This window comes from Neophocaena asiaeorientalis, unplaced genomic scaffold (assembly GCF_003031525.2).
Source record: "Neophocaena asiaeorientalis asiaeorientalis breed wild unplaced genomic scaffold, Neophocaena_asiaeorientalis_V1.1 scaffold220, whole genome shotgun sequence".
Lineage (NCBI taxonomy): Eukaryota > Metazoa > Chordata > Mammalia > Artiodactyla > Phocoenidae > Neophocaena > Neophocaena asiaeorientalis.
The window spans coordinates 8,360,709-8,387,269 of NW_020174042.1; the positions used below are offsets into that span (position 1 = coordinate 8,360,709).

The window sequence follows — 26,561 nt, forward strand, 5'->3', positions numbered from 1 at the left end:
AAAAAAAAAAAAAAAAAACAAGAACCTCCAATATGCTGCCTGCAACAGACTCACTGCAGAGCAGAAGAGACAGACCCTGAAGGTGAGGGAATGGAAAGATATTTCATGCAAATGGAAGTGACAAGAAAGCAGGGGTAGCAATATTCATATCAGACAAAATAGACTTTAAAACAGAGGCCATGAAGAAAGACAAAGAAGGGCATTGTATAATGATAAAGCAATCAATACAAAAAGAGGATGTCACACTTGTTAACATATACACACCTAATATAGGAGCCCCTAAGTATATAAAACAAATACTAATAGACATAAAGGGAGAAATTGACAATAATAAAATAATAGGAGAATTTAACATCCCACTGACATCAATGGACAGATCATCCAGACAGAAAATCAGTAATGCCACAGAAGTCATAAATGACACAGTAGACCAGTTGGATGTAATTGATATCTAAAGGACACTACATTCCAAAAAAACCCCCTCAAAAACCCCACAGTACACATTCTTTTCATGGGTGCATGGAACATTCTCTAGGGTAGATTACATATAAGGTCACAAAATAAGCCTCAACAAATTTAAGAGGATAGAAATTATTTCAGGCATTTTTTGTGACCACAGTGGTCTGAAACTAGAAATCAACCACAAAAAGAAAAACAGGAAAATAATGAAAATGTGGAGGCTAAACAACATGCTACCAAAAAACCAGTGGGTCAACGATGAAATCAGAAAATACCTTGAGATAAAAAAGATGAAAACATAACTTTATAAAATCTATTGGATGTGGCGAAAGCAGTTCTTAGAGGGAAGTTCATCACAACACAGGCCTTCCTCAAGAAACACTAAAAATTTCGAACAACCTAACTTACCACCTAAAAGAATTAGAAAAAGAAGAACAAAATCCAAAGTCTGCAGAAGCATGGAAATAATAAAAATCAGAGAGGAAATAAATAAAATAGCAATAAAGCACAATAGAAGAGGTTAATAAAACCAAGAGCTGTTTTTTTGAAAAGATAAACAAAATTGACAAGTCTCTAGCCAGGCTCACCAAGAAGAAAAGAAAGAGGCCCCAAATAAACAAAATAAGAAATGAAAGAGGAGAAATAGCAACCCATACTGCAGCAGTACAAAAAAATCATGAGAGAATACTATGAACAGTGATATGCCAACAAATCGGGCAACCTAGAAGAAATAGGCAAGTTTCTAGAAATAGCCTGCCAAAACTGAGTCCAGAAGAAACAGATAATCAGAACAGACTGATCACTAGAAGTGAAATAGAATCTATGATAATAAAAAAATTCCCTGCAAACAAAAGTCCTGGATTGGATGGCTTCACTGGAAAATTCTGCCAAATATGCAAGAAGAACTTATACTTATCCTTCTCAAACTATTTCAAAAAATTGAAGAGGAGGAAACATTCCCAAATTCATTCTATGAAGCTACCATCACCCTGATACCAAAACCAAAGAGGCTACAAAAAGGAAAATTGTAGGCCAATATCTTTGATGAATATAGATGCAGAAATCCTCAACAAAACATTAGCAAACCAAATCCAACAATACATAAAAAGGATCATACACCATGATCGAGTTAGATTCATTCTGGAGTCACAAGGATGTTTCAACACATGTGAATCAATCAGTGTGATACACCACATTAACAAAAGGAAACAAAAACTACATGATCATCTCAATAGACAGAAAAAGGATTTGACAAAATTCAACATCCGTTCATGATAAAAAAAAACCTCAATAAAATGGGTATAGAGGGAACATATCTCAACATAATAAATACCATTTGCAACAAACACACAGCCAAAGTAATACTCAACTGTGAAAAGCTGAAAGCCTTCCCTTTAAATTCAGGAACAAGACAAGGATGCCCACTCTCACCACTTCTATGCAACATGGTACTGGAAGTCTTAGCCACAGCAGTCAGACCAGAAAAAGAAATAAAAGATCCAAATGGGAAGGGAAGAGGTAGAACTGTCACTATTTGCAGATGACATGATACTCTATATAGAGAACCCAAAATTCTCCACCCAAAAACTATTAGAACTAATAAATGAACTCAGGAAGGTAGCAGGATACAAGATTGATATACAGAAATCTGTTGTATTTCTTTACACTGATAATGAAATATCAGAAGAAGAATGTAAAAAAAAAAAATCCCATTTAAAACTCGCATTAAAAGAGAAAAAAAAAACCCTAGGAATAAACTTAACCAAAGAGGTGAAAGACCAATATGGCAGGGGTCCCTAACCCCCGGGCCATGGACTGTTATTGAGCTTTAGCCTGTTAGGAACCGAGCTGCACAGCAGGGGTTGAGCAGTGTGTGAGTGAGCGAAGTTTCATCTGCTGCTCCCCATTGCTCACATTACTGCCTGAACCATTGCTTGCATTAGCGCCTGAACCATTCCTCCCCCCCCCCCACCTGTGGAAAAATTGTCTTCCATGAAACTAGTCCCTGGTGCCAAAAAGGCTGGGGACCACTGCTACACGCTGAAAACTATAAAACATTGGTAAAGGATATTGAAGATGATTCAAAGAAATGGAAAACTATCTCATGCTCTTGGATTGGAAGAAGTAATATTGTTAAAATGGCCATCCTTCCCAAAGCAATCTACAGATGTACTGCAATCCCTATCAAAATTCCTGTGACATTTTTCACAGAACTAGAACAAATAATCCTAAAATTTCTATAGAACCGCAAAAGACCCAGAATTGCCAAGGGAATCCTGAGGAAAAAGAACAAAGCTGGAGGTATAACCTGTACAGACTGCAGACTATATGGCAAAGCCACAGAAATCAAAAGAGTGTGGTATTGGCACTAAAACAGACATATAGATCAATGGAACAGAATAGAGAGCCCAGAAATAAACCCATGCACCTGTGGTCAATTAATCTACGACAAAGGAGGCAAGAATATACAATGGAGGAAAGAGTCTCTTCAACAAGTGGTGTTGGGAAAGCTGGATAACTACATGAAAACAATGAAATTAGAATATTCTCTCACACCATATACAAAAATAAACTCGAAGTAGTTTAACACCTAAGTACATGACCCCATAAAACTTGTAGAAGAGAACATAAGCAAAACATTCTCCGACATAAATCATAGCAATATTTTCTTAGGTCAGTCTCCCAATGCAAAAAATAAAAGCAAAAATAAACAAATGGGACCTAATCAAACTTAAAAGCTTAGCACAGCAAAAGGAACCATCAACAAAATTAAAAGACAACATACAGAATGGGAGAAAATATTTGCAAATGATGTGACCAAAAAGGGATTAAGATGCAAAATATACAAACATCTTGTACAACTCAATATCAAAAAAGCAAACAACCCAAGCAAAAAAATGGGCAGAATACCTAAATAGGCATTTTAACAAAGAAAACATACAGATGGTCAACAGGCACATGAAAAGATGCTCAACATTGCTAATTATTAGAGAAATGCAAATCAAAACTACAATGAGGTGTTCCCTCACACTGGTTAGAATGGCTATCATCAAAAAGTCTACAAATAATAAATTTTGGAGAGGGTGCAGAGAAAAGAGAATCCTCCTACACTTGGTGGGAATGTAAATCAGTGTAGCCACTATGGAAAACAGTATGGAGTTTCCTTAAAAAACTGAAAATAGAGCTACAGTATGATCCAGCAATCCTACTCCTGGGCATATATCTAGAAAAGATGAAAACAGTAATTCAAAAGGATACATGCATCCCAGTGTTCATAGCAGCACTATTTGCAATACCCAAGATATGGAAATAACCCAAGTGCCTTATCTTCAATAAGTGCCCATTAACAGATGATTGGTTTAATAAGATGTGGTGTGTGTGTGTGTAGTATTGCCATTTGCAGCAACATGGGTGAACCTAGAGATCATTATGCTTAGTGAAGTAAGTCAAAAAGAAAAGGACAAATACTAATGATATTCTTATGTTCCACTTCTGTGTTGAACATAGAAAATTATGTGTATACACACACACACACCAGACAACAGAAAAAGACTCACAGACGTAGAAAATAAATTTATGGTTACCAAAGTGGAGTGGGAGTGAGGAGGGACAAATTAGGAATATGGATTAACAGATACAAACTATTATATATAAAATAGATAAGCAACAAGGATTTACTGTATAGCACAGGGAATTATATTCAATATCTTATAATAAACTATAATGGAGTATAATCTGAAAAAAAGTAACTGAATCACTGTGCTGTACACCTGAAACTAAAAATATTGTAAATCAGCTATACTTAAGTAAAAAAAAAAAGTAATTGTCCAGTGCTTAAAACTCAGTCATTTGTGGAACATTCTTTATGTCTCCTTTAATCTCAGTTCTATGTAGTACATCAATCATTTTTCTCTCACCAATCTCTTGCTGAATTTTTCAGTAACTTTATTTTTATTCATCAGTTTTTTCTCAACAATGCTTCTTCAACTCTTCTCCATTACCTCCTCAGTCGCCCATGCCAACTCATGGATTTCAAACTGCTGGAGGATAGAAATAAGCCTTTCATCTAAACTTTTGCGGTGCCCAGTACAGTACCTGGCATGTAGTAGGTAATAAGTATATTAATATATTTTATTGAATGCATTAATTAAAGTTGAATTGAGTAATCATATCTTTCTGTGGTTATATATTTAATGACCCCTAACCTATGTGCCATGTTCTACGATATACATTTTCCATTAAACGTATGTTAATTAGGCATTATTCATGCATTTTATTGATGAAAAAGTTGAAATTTATGGCGACATTATAGAAATTGCACAGGGTCACATAGGTAGTATAATGTTGGTTGGTCAGACTCCAAAGTCTTTGCCATAGCTCCTGCATTACACTGCCTTTTGTAATGTGGGTTCAGAATGCAGATTTTAAAGAATATTTTAAAACTCAGCAGAAGTTTTGACCATCCTTATTTATCATTATTTTACAATCTTTTAGATAACATAATTTACTGAAAATCTACTTTGTTTATTGTGATATGCAAGATTGTATTCAGGGCATAAAGCCTCCTTACCTCAGTGAAATGATGCTAACAAAAATAGCTCTTGTTGGGCTTCCCTGGTGATGCAGTGGTTGAGAGTCCTCCTGCCAATGTAGGGGACGTGGGTTCGTGCCCCAGTCCAGGAGGATCCCACATGCCGCGGAGCGGCTAGGCCCGTGAGCCATGGCTGCTGAGCCTGCGCATCCGGAGCCTGTGCTCTGCAACGGGAGAGGCCACAACAGTGAGAGGCCTGCGTACAGCAAAAAGAAAAAAAAAAAAAGCTCTTGTTTATTGAATCATTCTTATGTACTAGCTTGATATTTTACATATTTTTCCTCTTTTTCTCAAGAACTAAAATAATAGTGATTATATCATACATAAATGCATACTCATAAAACTGTAAGGTATAATTTTTTTATTGAGATGAAATTCACACAACATAAATTAACTATTTCAATTTTTGCAATTCAGTGGCATTTAGTGCGTTCACAGTGTTGTGCAACCCCCATCTCTGTCTGGTTTCACAACTTTTGCATCTCCACAGAACAATACCCCATACGCATTAAGTAATCAGTTTTCTTTTCCCCTTCCCACCATCCCTTGCCAACCACTAATTGATCTTTTGCATCTATAGATTTGCCTTTTCTGAATATTTCATATAAAGGAAATACAGTTGTGACTTTTTGTGTATGGTGCTTTCATTTAGTGTAATGCTTTCAAGGCTCATCCAAGTTGTAGCATGTATCAGTACTTCATCCTTTTTATGGCTGAATAATATTCAATTGCATGTAAATACAACAATTTTGTTTACCCATTTATCCTTTGATGGACATTTGGGTTGTTTCTACGTTTTGGCTACTGTGTATAATGCAGTTATACACATTTGTGTATAAGTTTCTTTGTGGACATATGCTTTCATTTCCCTTGTATATATACCTAGGAGTGGAATTACTAGGTCATATGGTAATTCTATGTTTAATTTTTTGTGCAACTGCTAAACCATTTTCCACAATGGCTGCACCATATTACATTCCCACTAGCAATGTATGAGGTTTCATGTTTCTTCACATCCTTCTCAACACTGTTATCTTCTGTTTTCTTCATAGTAGCTATCCTAGTGCATATGAAGTGGTACCTCATTGTGGTTTTGATTTGCATTTCTGTAATGATCAACGTTGTTGAACAAGTTTTCATGAGCTTTTTGGCCATTTTGTATATCTTCTTTGGAGAATTGTGTATTCATGTTGCTATAGATAGAATGTTTGCATCTCCCGAAAATTCATTTGTTGAAACTCTAATCCCCAATGTGATGGTGTTTGGAGATGGGGCCTCTGGAAGGCAATTAGGTCATGAGTGTGAAACCCTCATGATGGTGTTAGTGGCTTTGTAAGAAGAGTTACTAGGAAGTACCCCCTCAGTCTGCTTTCTGTCATCTGAGGATACAAGATGACTGCCATCTGCATGCAAAACAGGAAGTGGGCTTTCACCAGACATCAGATCTACCAGCACATTGATTTTGAAATCCCTAGCCCCCAGAACTCTGAGAAATGAAAGTTTGTTATTTAAGCCATCCAGTCTATGGTAATTTGTTACAGCACTCCAGAGTGACTAAGATACAAGTCCTTTGCCCATTTTTCAGTTGAGCTAGCTGTCCATATATGTATGAGTCTTGATTCTAGTCTTTTTATTGTGTCATTGTTCAGTTTTACTGTACTGAACACTCAATTTTTTTTTGTTTTCTTGAATTTAACTTAATTTTTTTATACAGCAGGTTCTTTATTAGTTATCCATTTTATACATATTAGTGTATATATGTCAATCCATATCTCCCAATTCATCGCACCACCACCACCACCCCCGCCACTTTCCCCTCTTGGTATCCATACGTTTGTTCTCTACGTCTGTGTCTCAGTTTCTGCCCTGCAAACCAGTTCATCTGTACCATTTTTCTAGGTTCCACATATATGCGTTAATATACTATATTTGTTTTTCTCTTTTTAACTTATTCCTCTCTGTATGACGGTCTCTAGATCCATCCACGTCTCTAATTTCATCCACGTCACCCAATTTCATTCTTTTTTATGGCTGAACAATATTCCATTGTACATATATACCACATCTTCTTTATCCGTTCATCTGTCGATGGGCATTTAGGTTGCTTCCATTTCCTGGCTATTGTAAATAGTGCTGCAATGGACATTGGGGTGCATGTGTCTTTTTGAATTATGGTTTTCTCTGGATATATGCCCAGTAGTGAGATTGCTGGGTCATATGATTCTATTTTTAGATTTTTAAGGAACCTCCATACTGTTCTCCATAGTGGCTGTATCAATTTACATTCCCACCAACAGTGCAAGAGGGTTCCCTTTTCTCCAGGCCCTCTCCAGCATGTTGTTTGCAGATTTTCAGATGATACCCAATCTAACTGGTGTGAGATGACACCTCATTGTAGTTTTCATTTACATTTCTCTAATAATTAGTGCTGTGGAGTAGCTTTTCATGTGCTTCTTGGCCATCTGTATGTCTTCTTTGGAGAAATGTCTATTTAGGTCTTCTGCCCAGTTTTGGATTGGGTTGTTTGTTTTTTTAATATTGAGCTGCATGAGCCGTTTATATATTTTGAAGATTAATCCTTTGTCCCTTAATACCTTTGCAAATACTTTCTCCCACTCTGGGGGTTATCTTTTCGTCTGGATTGTAGTGTCCTTTGCTGTGCAAAAACTTTTAACTTTCATTAGGTTCCATTTGTTTATTTTTCTTTTTATTTACATTATTCTAGGAGGTGGATCAAAAAAGATCTTGCTGTGATTTATGTCAAAGAGTGTTCTTCCTATGTTTTCCTCTAAGAGTTTTATAGTGTCCAGTCTTACATTTAGGTCACTAATCCATCTTGATTTTATTTTTGTGTATGGTGTTAGGGAGTGTTCCAATTTCATTATTTTACATGTAGCTGTCCAATTCTCCCAGCATCACTTATTGAAGTGACTGTCTTTATTCCACTGTATATACTTGCCTCCTTTGTCATAGATTAGTTGACCATACCTGCGTGGGTTTATCTCTGGGCTTTCTATCCTGTTCCATTGATCTGCATTTCTGTTTTTGTGCCAGTACCATATTGTCTTGATTACTGTAGTTTTGTACTATAGTCTAAAGTCAGAGAGTCTCATTCCTCCAGCTCTGTTTTTTTCCCTCAAGACTGCTTTGGCTATTTGGGGTCTTTTGTGTCTCCATACAAATTTTAAGATTTTTTTCTTCCAGTTCTGTTAAAAAAGCCTTTGGTAATTTGATAGGGATTGCATTGAATCTGTAGATTGCTTTGGGTATTATAGTCATTTTCACAATATTCATTCTTCCAATCCAAAAACATGGTATATCTCTCCATCTGTTTGTATCATCTTCACTTTCTTTTATCAGTGTCTTGTAGTTTTCTGCATACAGGTCTTTTGTCTCCCTAGGTAGATTTATCCCTAGGTTTTTTACTGTTTATGTTGCAATGGTAAATGGGAGTGTTTATTTAATTTCTCTTTCAGATTTTTCATCATTAGTGTATAGGAATGCAAGAGACTTCTGTGCATTAATTTTCTATCCTGCATCTTTACCAAATTCATTGATTAGCTCTTGTAGTTTTCTGGTGGCATCTTTAGGATTCTCTATGTATAGTATCATGTCATCTGCAGACAGTGACAGTTTTACTTGCTATTTTCCAATTTGTATTCCTTTTATTTCTTTTTCTTCTCTGATTGCTGTGGCTACAACTTCCAAAACTATGGTGAATAGTAGTGGTGAGGGTGAACATCCTTGTCTTGTTCCTGATCTTAGAGGAACTGCTTTTAGTTTTTCACCATTGAGAATGATGTTTGCTGTGGGTTTGTCATATACGGCCTTTATTATGTTGAGGTAGGTTCCCTCTGTGCCCACTTTCTGGAGAGTTTTTATCATAAATGGGTGTTGAATTTTGTGAAAACCTCTTTTTGCATCTGTTGAGATGATCATATGGTTTTTCTCCTTCAGTTTGTAAATATGGTGTATCATATTGATTGATTTGCGTATATTGAAGAATTCTTGCATCCCTGGGATAAACCCCACTTGATCATGGTATATGATCCTTTTAATGTGCTGTTGGATTCTGTTTGCTAGTATTTTGTTCAGGATTTTTGCATCTCAGTTCATCAGTGATATTGGCCTGTAGTTTTCTTTCTTTGTGACATCTTTGTCTGGTTTTGGTGTCAGGGTGATGGTGGCCTCGTAGAATGAGTTTGTGAGTGTTCCTCCTTGTGCTATATTTTGGAAGAGTTTCAGAAGGATTGGGCTTAGCTCTTCTCTAAATGTTTGATAGAATTCGCCTGTGAAGCCATCTTGTCCTGGGCTTTTGTTTGTTGGAAGATTTTTTTTTTTTTTGTGCGATACTGCGGGCCTCTCACTGTTGTGGCCTCTCCTGTTGCGGAGCACAGTCTCCGGACGTGCAGGCCCAGTGGCCATGACTCACGGGCCTGGCTGCTCCACGGCATGTGGGATCCTCCCGGACTAGGGCATGAACCTGTGTCCCCTGCATCGGCAGGTGGACTCTCAACCACTGTACCACCAGGGAAGCCCTGTTGGAAGATTTTTAATCACAGTTTCCATTTCAGTATTTGTCATTAGTCTGTTCAGATTTTCTATTTCTTCCTGGTTCAGTCTTGGAAGGTTGTGCATTTCTAGGAATTTGTCCATTTCTTCCAGGTTGTCCATTTTATTGGCATATAGTTGCTTGTAGTAATCTCTCATGATCCTTTGTATTTTTGCAGTGTCAGTTGTTACTTTTGCTGTTTCATTTCTAATTCTATTGATTTGAATCTTATCCGTTTCTTTCTTGATGAGTCTGGCTAGTGGTTTATCAATTTTGTTTATTTTCTCGAAGAACTAGCTTTTAGTTTTATTGATCTTTGCTATCGTTTCCTTCATTTCTTTTTCATTTATTCCTGATCTGATCTTTATGATTTCCTTCCTTCTGCTAACTTTGGGGTTTTTTTGTTCTTCTTTCTCTGATTGCTTTAGGTGTAAGCTTAGGTTGTTTATTTGAGTTGTTTCTTTTTTCTTAAGGTAGGATTGTATTGCCATAAACTTCCCTCTTAGAACTGCTTTTGCTGCATCCCATACGCTTTGGTTCACCTTGTTTTCATTGTCATTTGTTTCTAGGTATTTTTTGATTTCCTCCTTGATTTCTTCAGTGATCGCTTGGTTATTAAGTAGTGTATTGTTTAGCCTCCATGTGTTTGTATTTTTTTACAGTTTTTTTTACTGTAATTGATATCCAGTCTCATAGCCTTGTGGTCCGAAAAGACACTTGATATGATTTTAATTTTCTTAAATATATCAAGGCTTGATTTGTGACCCAAGATATGGTCTGTCCTGGAGAACGTTCCATGAAAACTTTATTTTTTATTTTTTTTATTTTTTTAAATATGAAGCATAACTTTTTATTAAATAATAATGCATGTTCCTCAATTGTTAATGATTATAACTACATCTCAATATTTCCCTAAAAGTGAAATTTAACAGTATAGTTTAGAATATAAATTGGTATAGCCAATTATTTCTCATTTTATTCAGATATATCTTTCTTTTTTTTTTTTTTTAAACATCTTTATTGGGGTATAATTGCTTTACAATGGTGTGTTAGTTTCTGCTTTATAACAAAGTGAATCAGCTATACATATACATATGTTCCCATATGTCTTCCCTCTTGCGTCTCCCTCCCTCCCCCATGAAAACTTTAGAACATCGTGTACTCTGTTGTTTTTGGGTGGAATGTCCTATAAATATCATTAAGTCCATGTTGTTTAATGTATCATTTAAAGCTTCTGTCTCCTTATTTATTTTCATTTTGGATGATCTGTTCATTGATGAAAGTGGGGTATTAAAATCCCCTACTATGATTGTGTTACTGTCGATTTCCCATTTTATGGTTGTTAGTTACTATTTGCCTTATGTATTGAGGTGCTCCTATTTTGGGTGCATAAATTTTTACAATTGTTATATCTTCTTTTTGGATTGATCTCTTAATCTTTATGTAGTGTCCTTCTTTGTCTCTTGTAATAGTCTATGTTTTAAAGTCTATTTTGTCTGATATAAGAATTGCTACTCTAGCCTCTTTTGATTTCCATTTGCATGGAATATCTTTTTCCATCCCCTCACTTTCAGTCTGTATGTGTCCCTAGGTCTGAAGTGGGTCACTTTTAGACAGCATATATACTGGTCTTTTTTTGTATCCATTCAGCCAGTCTATGTCTTTTGGTTGGAGCATTTAACCCATTTATATTTAAGGTACTTATCAATATGTATGTTCTTATTACCATTTTCTTAATTGTTTTGGGTTTGTTATTGTTGGTCTTTTCCTTCTCATGTGTTTCCTGCCTAGAGAAGTTCCTTTAGCATTTGTTGAAAGGCTGGTTTGGTTGTGCTGAATTATCTTAGCTTTTGCTTGTCTGTAAAGGTTTTAGTTTCTCTGTCAAATCTGAATGAGATCCTTGCTCAGTAGTGTAATGTTGGTTGTAGATTTTTCCCTGTCATCATTTTTTTCTTCCATCTTCAATATTAAAGTGGCTACACAAAAATTAACCAATTTTGATGTTTTTTTTTAAATGCACACTGATATGACAGCTGTCACATACAATCTAACCAAATTGTTTTGAATGAAGTTAGAAGACAACTAAGTGCTACTAGAACCATCTTATGGAAAAAACAGAGCAAACCTTTTGGCCAACCCAATAGACTGTCCTATTTTAATTTATTTTTATTTTAAGGAAGCTAAGAGTTAGGAAAGCTAAGTGTAATACCTAAGATACTAGTTATCTAAATTTTGAAGGTTAAACCAACATTACATTTCCAGAGTCAACCAAACTTGGTGTTAGTATATATTTCTTTTTTACATTTCTATGTTCCATTTGCTAATATTTTAAGAGTTTTGCTTCTATGTGAGTGTGAGAAATTGGCCTGTAAATTTCCCATATTTTTGTTAGATTTCCTTATCAGGGTTATGTTGAACTCATAAAATGAGTTGAGAACATTTCTCCCTTTTTCTAAAATCTGGAGGAGTTTGTCTAAGACTGGCATTATAGCTTTCTTTAGCATTGGTAGACTTTATTGGTGGCTATTTGACCCTTAGTTTTCTTTGTAGAAGGTTTGTAATTATGTATTTCGATTTCTATAATAGTTATTTGAATATGTAAAATTTCCATTTCTTCTTGTTTCAGTGTTGATAAGTTCTATTTTTCCATTTCACCTAAAATTTCACAGTTATTGGCATAACAATGTTTATTATGTCTTATACATATTTTTTTGTGTGTTTGCGTGTTCTCTTAGTTTCTCTTTTTTTAAATCAATTTTCTAGGGGTCATCACTTTTAAAAATCTTTTAACAGAAGGATCATTTGGCTTTGTCAGTCTTTTTTATTTTATGCTTTTTCATGCTTTATAATTCTATTTTTGTGTGTTAAGTTTTCTGTTATTTTTATATATTTTTCAGATAGATTCTTAAATATTTTATTAGCTGGTTCTCTTCTGTCCTAATATATATGCATTTAAGTTCATAAAGCATGGCTTTAAGTGTATTCCACAAATTTAATATGTAATTATTACTCATTAGTATTCAACTTAAATATTTTCTAATCTCCACTGTGAGTTCTACTTTGAAATATATTCCTTACTTTCCAAATATTTGGGGATTTTCTGTTATTTCTGATTTCTTGCACTGTGACCAAAGAACATATTCTGTATGATTTTTGTCTGTTGGATGTATTAAGATTTGCTCTATGACTTTCATGTCAAATTTGGTAAATATTTTATGTGTACTTTAAGTGAAACTATGTTTTGCTGTAGTTTACAGTGGTCTATCAAATGTTTATTAGATAAAGTTTGCTTACCATTTTATTTAAATATTCTATATCTTTACTGTTTTTTTTGTTTTTTCTTACTAAGTTATTTCAAAATCTACCATTGTGCTTATCAATTTGACTACTTTTGTTTCAGTAAATGTTTCTTCTTTAGTAATTTACACTTCGTATAACTTCCAAATGAATTAATCAGTATCAAGTGTGCCTCTTTAATATAGTAATGCTTTTTGCCTCAGTATTATATTAATATAGCTATATCAACTTTCATTGGGTTTTTGTTTGAATGGTCTTTCTCTACCTCTTGTTGTAGATGTTTTTTGTGTAAGTGGCACACATATTGTGAACAGAACCTCCATACTGTTCCCAATAGTGTCTGTACCAACTTACATTCCCACCAACAGTGTAGGAGGGTTCCTTTTTCTCCACACCCTCTCCAGCATTTATTATTTATAGACTTTTTGATGATGGCCATTCTGACTGGAGTGAGGTGATACCTCGTTGTAGTTTTGATTTGCATTTCTCTAATAATTAGTGATGTTGAGCATTTTTTTCATTTTCCTTTTGGCCATCTTTATGTCTTCTTCAGAGAAATGTCTATTTAGATCTTCTCCCCATTTTTTGGTTGAGTTGTTTTATTGATGTTGAGTTGTATGAGCTATTTGTATATTTTGGAAATTAATCCCTTGTCAGTCACATCATTTGCAAATATTTTCTCCCATTATGTAGGTTGTCTTTTGTTTATGGTTTCCTTTGCTGTGGAAAAGGTTTTCAATTTAATTGGGTCCCAGTTTATTTTTATTTCCATTACTCTAGGAGATGGATCCAAAAAGATATTGCTGCGTTTTATGTCAGAGTGTTCTGCCTGTGTTTTTCTTTAGGAGTTTTTTACATTTAGGCAGTGACAGATTAAATGCAATCCCTATCAAATTACCAATGGCATTTTTCACAGAAGTAGAGCAAAAAATTTTAAAATTTGTATGGAAACACAAAAGACCCCAGATAGACAAAGTAATCTTGAGAAAGAAAAAACAGAGTTGGGGGAGTCAGGCTCCCTGACTTCAGACTGTTCTATAAAGCTTCAATAATCAAAGGCATATGATACTGGCACAAAAACAGACATAGATCAGTGGAACAGGATAGAAAATCCAGAAATAAACCCATGCACCTGTGGTCAATTAATCTATGACAAAGGAGGCAAGAATATACAGTGGGGAAAAGACAGTCTCTTTAATTAGTGGCACTGGGAAAACTGGACAGCTACATGTAAAGAATGAAATTAGAAGATTCTCTAACACCATATACAAAAAATAAAGTCAAAATGGATTAAAGACCTAAATAAAAATATCACTCCGTTGTATAGTGTCTCCACTGTTTTTGCTGCAAGAGCAGCTATTTGTCTAATTGTTGCTTAATAGATAATCTGTTTTTTCCTCTGACCACTTTTAATATGTTTCTGTCTCAAATTTTGAGCAGTTTTTTCCCTGCAGGAACTACTTGTGGATTTTTTTTTTTTTTTTTGGCTTCATGTTCTTAGTCGACATGGAATATGTGGCTTTTTAAAAAAATTATTTAATCTATTTTTAGCTGTGCTGGGTCTTCTTTGCTGTGTACGGGCTTTCTCTAGCTGCGGCAAGTGAGGGCTACTCTTCGTTGCAGTACGCGGGCTACTCATTGCAGTGGCTTCTCTTGTTGTGGAGCATGGGCTCTAGAGTGCAGGCTCAGTAGTTGTGGTGCGTGGGCTCAGTAGCTCCACGGCATGTGGGATCTTCCTGCACCAGGGGTTGAACCCTTGTTCCCTGCATTATCAGATGGATTCTTAACCTCTGTGTATGGCTTGATTTTTGAAATCAGTTTTTGAAAGCTTTCAGCCCTTATCTCTTCAAATACTTCTGCACCATTCTTTTTCTTCTATCATTTGAGATTCACATTGTAGGATCTACACCATGTTGAAAACACTATTTTTTGATAGTTTTTCTAATTCTCTATTTTTTCTTTAGATTTTAATATTTGTATAACTTACTTTTCTAAAGTAATGATCAGTTATTTTCCCCCATATATATGTATACCTCATATATTTTCCCCTTAATATTTAAAACAACTCTTCCAGTATTATATTTGGTATTTTCATATAATTTTAGTTATTCAAAGAGATTAACTTAGTTGCCCAAGTTCACATATCTGCCAAGCAACTTAGGTTGAAATTTGAACCAAGGTCTAGTTTAAATATCTCTTGCTTTTCATTGTATGAAGTTACATTTCCTTTTTTCCTATGTCTTTTTGTCTTTCTCATTTGATATTTGGAGAATAGCTGTTATTCAGAATGGTGTGTATAATGATGAATTGCCTTAGTTTATCTTAAAATAACATTCTGTCATTCCACCTATATGTATTGGATACAGAAAAATGCACAAATTTTTGAGCCAAGTATTACCCCTTTAATGAGTTTATTTTCTACAAGGAAAAAGGAATGTACACAGTTTATTGTAATAGAGAATATGATATCTCAACTGATGAGATCAAAAAAGAATTCATTGAGTGAGTAGAACTTATCATGGAAGAGATGGCAATGTGAGAAATTTAATTTTAATTTTTTTTTATTGCATTCAAGGGTAACTTTTATATTATAGATTTGTTTGTTAATACAAATAAAGAAAACCTATACTAGTGGTTCATATTGTGTTTCCTCCCAGCAAATCTATTTGTACATACTCAAATTGTCACTTACTGAGTATTCAGGTAAACAGTAAAATTTTGTCCATCACGATATACAGTGATTGAAAAAATTGGATTTTTTCTCGGTAGGTTATTTCATTTTTGGCTGCAGTTTTGGGTAAAAAGGGAACTCGTGAAGATATTGAAAATAATATGCCAGAGTTTTTACTAAGAAGTATGAAAAAGGAATCCCTTTCTTCTACAGCAAAAAAGGTAAGATATCTAGAAATGTACAGTCATGAAGCTGGTATTGCAAAAGTGGAAACTCTTAAACATTATACATTATAGTATAAATTTAAAACATAAGGATTTAAAGACATTATTTAAACATTTCTTTCATAGACCTAATTTCTGAAGGATTATCAGTTTTGTCCTCAAGTTAGATATGATTGACTCTGAAAATAGCAAAATGTAATTTCAGTTTGAATTTTGGGGGTGGGTTGGGGCTTTCAATCTTTTGCTTGGCAAGATTTACATGACTTAATTTGATTAATTTGTTAAATTTCCATGAATGTGTATGTAAAGTTAATTGAAGTTCATTGTATTGTTTTTTATCTATGTGAGAATGAAATACAGACAGTAGTAGATATTGCTAACACAGGTGCCTCAATGATAAAGTTGCATAGCAGAATAATTACCTCCTGAATATATGAAACAAATCCATCCTATACAAGGAACATCAAAGTTGGAATCAGAAAGGCTAAGGTCTAGGCTTGTCACTATCTCTGCCCATGTGACTGTTAATGCTATTCATATCCATTCTTCAGCTTTCTCCTTTGTAAATGTGTGTTTATAAATATCTTATACATAATTCTTATAAAAAATAAAAGATTTCTATAAAAAATGAAATGCAAAAAAGAAAGGTGTACTGTAGGTATGTGTCTGACTTTTATATCGTCCTCAGCATCCAGGAAACTGGATAGAAATAAAGTTTAACTGATTTTGTGAAATCCTTACCATATTATGTTGATGATCCACTTTCTGCAAGTTTTTAAACAGTGTCTTTTACATATTTCTTATATATAAGATTGCTGAGAAGTCCAAGTTTACTCTTGTTTATGATTGAGGGCATTTCAGTGTAAAATTTTGAGAAGTATTGGCTTAAGGTATTAAAAAATCTTATTACTTTAAATTTCCTATTATTTTCAATAGCATAGGTACATTCTTTTTTTTTTTTTTTTTTTTTTTTTTTTTTGCGGTTCGCAGGCCTCTCCTGTTGCGGAGCATAGGCTCCGGACGCGCAGGCCCAGCGGCTATGGCTCACGGGCCCAGCCACTCCATGCCATGTGGGATCCTCCCAGACCAGGGCACAAACCTGCGTCCCCTGCATCGGCAGGTGGACTCCCAACCACTGCGCCACCAGGGAAGCCCTAGGTCCATTCTTAGTGTCAATTTAAATTTGATCCTAAAGAAGCATTATAATTCTTAATGTGTTTTAAGTTTTCAAGAGTTCAAGTACTGTTTTTAGCTTTGTTTTCAGATTGATTTGAATGGGTTGAACCATCCTTGCATCCCTGGAATAAATCTCGCTTGACGATGGTGTATGATCCTTTTAATGTATTGTTGAATTCAGTTTGCTAGTATTTCACTGAGGATTTATGTTTATCAGGGATATTAGCCTGTAATTTTCCTTTCTTGTTGTGTTCTTGTCTGGTTTTGGTATCAGGGTAATGCTGGCCTTGTAAATGTTTGGAAGTATCACCTCCTCTTCTATGTTTTTTGGAAGAATGTGGGAAGAATTGGTGTTAATTTGGTAGAATTTACCAGTGAAGGTGTCTGGTCCTAGATTTTTGTTTGTTTGGAGGTTTTTGGTTAATGATTGACTCTCCTTACTAGTAATTGTTCCGTTCCGATTTTCTGTTTTTTCATGATTCAGTCTTGGTAGGCTGTCTGTTTATAGTAATTTGTCCATTTCTTCTAGTTTATCTAATTTGGTGGTGTATAATAGTGCAGAGTAATTTCATATGATCCTTTGTATTTCTGTGTTATTATTTGTAATGTCTCCTGTTCATTTCTAATTATATTTATTTGAGCCTTCTCTCTTTTAGTCTAGTTAAGGGTGTCAGTTTTGTTTATCTTTTCAAAAAACAGCCCTTAGTTTCATTAATTTTTTCTATTATCTCTCTAGTCTCTATTTCATTTATCCTCTCTGATCTTTGTTGTTTCTTTCCTTCTAACTTTGGGCTTAATTTGCTCTTCTTTTTCTAGATTCTTAAGGTATAAAGTTGGGTTGTATATATGACTTTTTTTTTTAAATATAGACATTTATCACTATATACTTCCCTCTTAGAACTCCTTTTGCTGTGTCCCATAAGTTTTGGTATGTTGTGTTTCAGTTTTCATTTGTCTTAAGGTATTTTTTGATTTCGTTTTTGATTTCTTCTTTGACCCATTGGCTGTTGAGGAGCATATTATTTAATCTCGACATATTTGTGGATTTTTTAGTTTTCCCCTTTGATTGATATCATACCATTATGTGATAAGATATTTGATATGATTTCAGTCTTCTTAAGTTTATTAAGACTTGTCTTGTCTCCTAACATTTTATCTGTCCTGGAGAATGTTCCATATGTGCTTGAGAAGAATATGTATTCTGCTCCTGTTGAATGTTCTGTATGTGTCACTAGGTCCATCTGATCCAATGTGTAGTTTAAGTTCAATGTTTCTTTATTGATTTTCTGTCTGAGTGATCCATTGTTGAAAGTGGAGTATTGAAGTTCCCTATTATTTTATTGTTGTCATTTTTTTCCTCTTCACATCTGTTAGTATTTCCTTTATATACGTAGGTGTTCTGATATTGGGTGTATAAATATTTACAGCTGTTACATCCTCTTGATGAATTGACCCTTTTATCATGATCTAATGACCTTCGTTGTCTCTAAGAATAGCTATCCCCACTTTCTTCTGGTTTCCATTTGCATGGAATATCATTTTCCATCCACTCACCTTAAGTTTATATGTGTCTAAAGCTGAAGTGAATTTCGTTGGTAATATGTGTTTAGGTCTTTTTTTAAAAAAATCCATTCAACCACTTTATGTCTTTTGATTGGAGATTTTAATCTATTTACATTTAATGTTCCATTTGTTTCCATGACCCAGTCCTTCCAACTGCCTGTTCTTCATTGAGTTTTTTGTTGTTGTTTTATTTTGTTGATTGTTGTCATATTTAAGTTTCTTCTAGGAAAACTCACTTTGTGGGTTTTCTTTTTTTTGGAAGTTTTCTCTTATGTAGGTAAAGGATGGATTCCTCAGGTCTTCAAGTATGTCAGTTCTCATCTGTTTTTGTAGTGTTCTGATCATCCAGTAGTGCCCTTCCAGGCATTTTACTGCTATTATGGATTTATTTTTATATTTGTCCTTTTGTTTTATTGGCATCAATAAATGCATGTGTTTAGTTAATCATTTGAACTGGAATTCTATAAAGAATGTTTTTAATGAGATTACCAGTGACGTCCTACAGTATTCCCCAGAAGCAAATCCAAACAAAACTTATAATTTTGTGTGATGAAATTTACAAAAGATAAATTTGTCTTGATCCATTTAAAACCTCAGTGCATTTTTAAAAGATAGTCTATTGGGCTTCCCTGGTGGCACAGTGGTTGAGAATCTGCCTGCCAATGCAGGGGACACGGGTTCGAGCCCTAGTCTGGGAAGATCCCACATGCCATGGAGCAACTGGGCCCGTGAGCCACAATTACTGAGCCTGTGCGTCTGGAGCCTGTGCTCCACAACAAGAGAGGCCACGATAGTGAGAGGCCCATGCACCGTGATGAAGAGTGGCCCCTCCTTGCCACAACTAGAGAAAGCCCTCACACAGAAATGAAGACCCAACACAGCCATAAATAAATAAATTTAAAAGATAGTCTATTAAATAGCTAGAAGAGAAATAAATTTCTTTATATTTATTATGCTAATGCCAAAATTGCAATGGAATATTGAAAAATTAATGTTCGAACTACTTGAAAAAATCCTTTTAATGAATTTAAATGTTATCAATTAAGGAGTGATGGGTTTGAGGTATGTATGTGTGATACACAATGCATCTTATATATATTTTTAACCTTTTCAAGTGTGAATAAATCATCTAAGAATGTGTGAAATAGATGTTTTGTGCCAAGAATAAATTCCTAAAGGAAAAGATACAAACTATACATTTCAAATATTCTTGGAATGATTCTTTAGATTTAGGCTGTTAAGATTGGAATTCAGTCTTTATGAAAATGAATCAAAGTAAATTCTTTTAAAAATACTACTATCTTGTATAATAAAACTTTAAAGATTCTGTGTAAAATTCATAATCAGTATTAATGCAGAGAGGGAGGATTTTTCTAGCAGTCATAATACCAGCATCAGACACAATTTCAATGGTGATTAAACAAAAAATTTTCCAGTATTTTATTTACTGTACACTATTTCTTTAGTTTATTATCTTGCAAATGATGCTACTTGTTTGATTTTTTGCTATTGAGTTCTTCATATATTTTCGATATTAACCCCTTGTTATATACATGGTCTGCAAATATTTTCTCCCATTTAGTAGATTTCCTTTTCATTTTGTTTATGGTTTTCTTTGTTGTACAGAAGCTTTTTAGCTTGATGTAGTCCTACTTTTTGGTTTTTGCTTTTGTTGCCTTTGGTGTCAAATCAAAAAAATCATTGTCAAGATGTAAAGGAGCTTACTGCATATGTTTTCTTCTAGGAGTTTTATGGTTTCAGGTCTTAATTTCAAGTCTTTAATCCATTTTGAGTTCATTTTTGTGTATGGTATAAGACAGTGACCCAGTTTCATTCTTTTGCATGTGGTTATCCAGTTTTTCCAGCACCATTTATTGATATCTTAACAATATTTATTCTTCCATGAGCATTGATTATCTTACTATTTATTTGTGACATTTAAAATTTTTTTCATCAGTGTCTCATTGTTTTTAGTATACAGGTTTTTTATTTCTTTGTTTAAATTTATTTCTAGTTATTTTATCCTTTTTGATATAGTTGTAAATGAGATTGTTTGCTTAACTTCTCTTTCTAATAGTTGTTAGTGTGTAAAAATAAAATGGATTTTTGTATTGATTTTGTATCCTGTAACTTTACTCAATTTCTTTATTCTAACAGTTTTCTGGTGGAATGTTTAGGGTTTTCCGTGTATTTCTATGTCTTTGGCAAATAGTGACAGTTTTACTTCCTTTCAAATTTGGATTTTTTCCCCCCTCTGGTTAGGATTTTCAGTACTATGGGAATAAAAGTGGTGAAAGTGTGCATCTTTGTCTTGTTCCTTGTCTTACAGGAAAAGTTTTCAGCTCTCACTATTGAGTATGATGTTAACTGTATGCTGGTCGTATATGGCCTTTATTATGTTGAGGTATGTTGTCTCTGTACCCAATTTGTTGAGTTTTTATCATATGGATGTTGAATTTTCTCAAATGCTTTTTCTGCTCTATTGAGATGACCGTATGGTTTTTATTCTTCATTTTGTTAATGTGGTGTATCATGCAGTTGATTTGCATATGTTGAATCGTCCTTGCATCTATGGAATAAATCTCACTTGATCATAATTTATGATCATTTTTGATGTATTGTTGGATTCATTTTGCTAATATTTCATTGAGGATTTTTATATTTATGTTCATCAGGGATATAGCCTATAATTTTCCTTTCTTGTGGTATCCTTGTCTGGTTTTGGTATTGGGCCTTATAAAATAAGTTTGGAAGCATCCCCTCCTCTTCTCTTTTTTCAAAAAGTTTAAGAAGGATTGGTATTAATTCTTCTTTGAATGTTTGATAGATTTTACCAGTGAAGCTGTTTGGTCCTGAACTTTTGTTTATTTGGAGGTTTTTGGTTACTTATTCAATTTCCTTACTAGGAACTGTTCTGTTCAGATTTTCTATTTCTTCATGATTCGGTCTTGGTACATTGTATGTTTCTAAGAATATATCCCTTTCTTCTAGTTTTCCAATTTGTTGGCATCAAATTGTTAGTAGTAGTCTCTTATGATCCTTTTTATATCTGTGGTATCAACTGTAAGTTCTCCTCTTTTATTTCTGATTTTATTTGAGCCCTCTATCTTTATTTCTGTTATGTCTAGCTAAAGGTTTGCCAACTTTGTGTGTGTTGTCAGAGAATCAGCTCTTAGTTTCATTAACCTTGTCTGTCATCTTTTTAGTCTCTATTTTGTTTATTTCCACTCTGATCTTTATTATTTTCCTCCTTCTACTAACTTTAGGCTTCATTTTCTAGTTTGTGTTTTTCTAGTTCCTTGAGGTGTAAGTTTGGTTGTGTATTTGAGAATTTTTTTGTTTCTTGAGGTAGTCATTTATCACTATGAACTTTCCTCATAGAACTGCTTTTGCTGCAGCAATAAATTTTGGTACATTATATTTCCATTTTCATTTGTCTTAAGGTATTTTTTGATTCCTCCTTTGATTTCTTCTTTGACTCATTGGTTGTTCAGTAGCATGTTGTTTAATATACACAAATTTGTGAATTTTCGAGTTTTTGTCTTGTAATTGATTTCTAGTTTTATACCACTGTCATCAGGAAAGATGCTTGATATGATTTCAACCTTCATAAATATATTGACTTTTTTTGTGGCTTAACATATGGTCTATCCTGGAGAATGTCGCATGTGAACTTAAGAATACATTCTGCTGCTTTTGGAATCATTTGTATATAAGTTATAAGTCAATCTGGTCTAAGTTATTTGAGGTGCCACATATATTTTTATTTTTATTATTTTTTTTTTTTTTGCCACATATATTTTTAAATTTGACTTTCTTAATTCTTTGATATTCTTGTTAGTTAATTTACTGTTCATTTATTTGCTTTACTTATGTTTTCTGAAAATATAATTTTACTTGTCATTTCCATTCTCATGTTTTATTTACTTTTGTTTAATTAGAAGAGATGATATTTATTGTTTTGCTCTCCATTGATCTAAGTGATATTGGTCTATAATTTTCTACTTTGTTAGACTGTTTATCAAGTTTTGGTATTACTATTATGCTGCTTTTCTAAAACGGATTTGCAGAGGCTCCTAGAGTGGATTCTCAACTTAAATTTCCGTATATTAAATAGCCATAATATATCAAAGGAAAAGTTATCAATTATGCACAATTAGGATGTAAATTAATTAGATTTGGCATTTTTGAAAGAATTAAGATTGTAGAATTAATTACAGGGAATATGCTTTAGAGTTTTGAGTTAAATAGCAAAAATTCCAATTTTATGGTCTGTAAGTTCTCTCAATATAGGTACATTTTATTTTTCAGCTTGATATCATACTTCCTCCAATGTGAAATTTTTACTTTGGCTCTGGTGGTCTGTCATTGTCCTCTGCATAGACAGTGCTATTCCTACCTTGCCACTGACACATGCTTTTATTCATTATTTCATTTATCAACTGAACACCTTTGTTTTCTAAGCACAGCACAAAGTACCATAGTTACAGTGGCAAATAAAAATGTTATGCATCTCAAGGTCATAGGCTTTCTGATTTAAGGTGCTAACATGATATATCATTGTTGGTTAAGAGCTTTGGAATTACACAGACATGCGTTCAAATACTTACTTTTCCACTTTATAGCATTATGACCTTGGGCATATTATTTAACACATCTATACTTTAGTTTTCTCATCTCTAAAAAGGAAATAATAAATATTTTTACTTTATAGCATTTTTATGTGAAGTCCTTGGGTTAATGTCTGTTAAATGGCATAATTCAGTTCTCTTACCTCTTTTAGTATTAAAATGAGTTATTGATCCATTTGATTTACCTTTTACAACTTTGAAGACCAATAATGTCTATAAGGAATGTCTTAATTTTTAAACAACTTCTGGAATCTTAGGGCCAATTTTAGGAATCTTTAGGTTCATTGGCACCTTTTTTTTTTTTTATGTTTGGGATTTTTAAAAATTTATTTATTTTAGCACCTTTGTTGGAGTATAATTGCTTTACAGTGGTGTGTTAGTTTCTGCTGTACAACAAAGTGTAGATTCGTTGACATCTTTGATGAATGACCCCTCGAGTGGAAAATTGCTCAAAGTGCTCAGATGGAGTTTGGATAACATTTTCATCTTATGATATTAAAAAGGTTGGGGGGTTGGGCAGAGACAATAACTGGGCTTATTACTTGGAGCCCAAATTTTTTATTTGAAGGTAGTAGGAGAAAAATGGAATTCGTAGGATAAATTCCGAGCCAGAAGCTGAAACTATTTGAGATGAATCACGTATGACAAAAAAGTACTTATATATGCTTGATGCTGGGGTAGAAAAAAGGAACTCTCACATTTAGTAGGTTAATCTTCTCTTCTTTTTCTTTTTCCTGTTTCTAAAACAAAGTCACAGATATGACATCTTACAGCTGACAAATGGCCCAGCTGAAATGTTTCATAGAAGAGAGTGTAGGATTTAGAGTAGTATTGTATTATTTTTTTGTTTGTTGTTTTAGTTTTTTGTTTGTATGTATGTGTAATTGGCTCATCTTTATCAAGTAGGACAAGTATAAAACTGCAGAAAAGAAACTTACTTAAAACCCTATTAAAGATAATAGCTTAGGAATAGTGGTAACAGTAAGAGATAAAAACATTAAAAATTAAAATGGCTGATGACAACAGGATTTGGGATTAGTACAGGAAAGGTTGGTGAAACCCCAAAACATTTATTTCAAGATTAAACAGAAATATTGTTAATCTTAATGGGTTAGGGCAGAAGTCCCACTTACATGAGTTAAGAGAGAACAGGAGGAGAGTAAGTAGGGACAGCAAGTATTGATAACTCCTGAGGATCATTTCTATAAAGAAAGTAAAGTAATGGGGGATAGCTAGAGAGAGATGTAGGTTTAAGAAGGAATTTTTTTGTTTGTTAGGTTTGTTTTTTAACGCTGAGAAATATATATTAGAATGTGTTTGCTTGGGGTTGTATGCGGTCCATTGTAAAGCAAAATGTAATCATGTTGGGCAGATTGGGAACAGTTTCTTCATCTTTGACTTCAGGTTGACAGGAAGTGATTGGAGCCACTATATAAGTTCAGGGTTTGTCTTTAGAAAAGAACATGGACAGTTCACCCATGGTAATAGATGGGAGAGCAGAATATATAGAAGTAATTATAGGTAGGTTATTGATCTAGTGATAAGAGAAGAGGTTTTCTTCTAATTGCTTCAATTTTCCAGTGAATTTTCCAGGTTATCAACTGATAGTATCTGAGAGAGGGGGAGAGGAAATGGACTAGGAAAGTGAAAAGGAAAGAGAGCTCTGGAAGACCATACATTTCAATAAAAAACCTGGCCTGCTTTGCATATTTCTATTACCCACATGGCCCTTGAAGTTATTACTGGGATCCTGATTATACTCTTTTTTGTTTGTTTGTTTTGGAGAATTATTTTTTTCTTATCTCTCAACTCCTTTTGGGGGGAAAATAAAAAATAGCTGCTCCTTTGGACAAGGTTGGGTATCTATTTTTTTCCTAATAAGGTGCTAAGTAAACAACAGTATTTTTTGATGGACTTCTAAGTCCAGATATATTCAATTTCTCAGTTGTATTTATACTTATTAACTACAGTGTCAAAAATCAAGGAATAGGACTATTGATATTCTGGATTTAACTTTGGGGTTCTTTTTCATTTAAAAAATTATATCATTAATTTTTTTTTCTTCTTTTTATAGATGTTCTTAATAGTTGCTCCTCTTTCTGTCCTCTACAACTGGAGGGATGAACTGGACACCTGGGGATATTTCAGAGTCACTACTTTACATGGTAACAAAAAAGACAGTGAACTGACTCGTGTGAAACAGAGGAAATGTGAAATTGCTCTAACAACATATGAAACACTGCGCTTATGTCTGGATGAACTTAACAGGTAATCGAAATAATGGAAATGATTGCATTAGTATTCTGTTTATGTCAATTGTATTTATCCCTTTATATTGTGATTTTTTTAAAGCTCTAAATATTCTTTAGCATGATTTAACTTTATTTCAGGATTATTGAAATAGACAGTTTATAATAATTAACTTATTTTCTAAGAAGAAAATCCTGAGTCAGATTTTATACAGTTCCTTATTTAATTTCCTCTATTACCTATCCAAACAATGCATGTTAATGCATAGGACTTGTCTTAAATCTCATGTACAACCTTTTATGTGTATGATACCTCTGGACTAAAACAGTGATTTTCATGAATTATTTTAATTATGGGAGTCTGTTGTGAATATAGAGTGGCAAAAAATGCATATACATATTGAGAACCACTATTCCAGGACTGTAAGTACCCAAAAGAAATGAACTGTATCTTAAGATTTTAGTGGGGAATCTAGAGACAGGCAATTATAAAGTCATGTGAATGCTATAATATGAAACAGGGGATGTTATAGGAGCACATGAGGAGCCTGACTGCTGCAGAGTGAGGAGAGTAGTCAGGGAGCTTCCCAGAGAAGATGACCTATGAGCTGAGTGAGAATTGAAGGATGGGTAAGAATAGGAAAGAGCAGGAAAATAATCCAGGAAGAGGGAACAAACAACATTTGCAGAGAGGACTTCCCTAGTGGCGCAGTGGTTAAGAATCTGCCTGCCAATGCAGGGGACATGGGTTCGATTCCCAGTCCAGGAAGATCCCACATACCGCGGAGCAACTAAACCCGTGTGCCACAACTACTGAGCCTGTGCTCTAGAGCCCGCAAGCCACAACTGCTGAGCCTACATGCCACAGCTACTGAAGTCAGTGTGCCTAGAGCCCGTGCTCCGCAACAAAGAAGCCACGGCAATGAGAAGCCCACGCACCGCAACCAAGAGTAGCTCCCGCTTGCTGCAATTAGAGAAAGCCCACGTGCAGCAACAAAGACCCAACACAGCCAAAAATAAATAAATAAATTTATCGCTTATAAACAAAATTATAGAGGCCTTCAGGCAACAAAGATCACAGCACTTTTTAATAAATGAAAACAGTTCTGCTGCTTTCTGCATGTAATGACTGTAGCCTAGAGTGTAAG

The 26,561-nt window shown here is 34.2% G+C and overlaps 1 protein-coding gene across 4 annotated transcripts in view; it reads left to right on the plus strand.

The window, feature by feature from the left end:
- The window catches only part of ERCC6L2 (ERCC excision repair 6 like 2), a 139,020-nt gene that overhangs the window by 19,181 nt on the left and 93,278 nt on the right, over positions 1-26,561 (plus strand). For 3 of the 4 annotated variants that reach the window (XM_024753828.1, XM_024753831.1, XM_024753830.1), the window contains exons 3-4: positions 15,669-15,791; positions 25,239-25,432. In XM_024753828.1, the coding sequence (XP_024609596.1) occupies positions 15,669-15,791; positions 25,239-25,432 (317 nt within the window). The remainder of the gene's footprint in view (positions 1-15,668; positions 15,792-25,238; positions 25,433-26,561) is intronic. The other variant, XM_024753829.1, reaches the window with a different exon arrangement.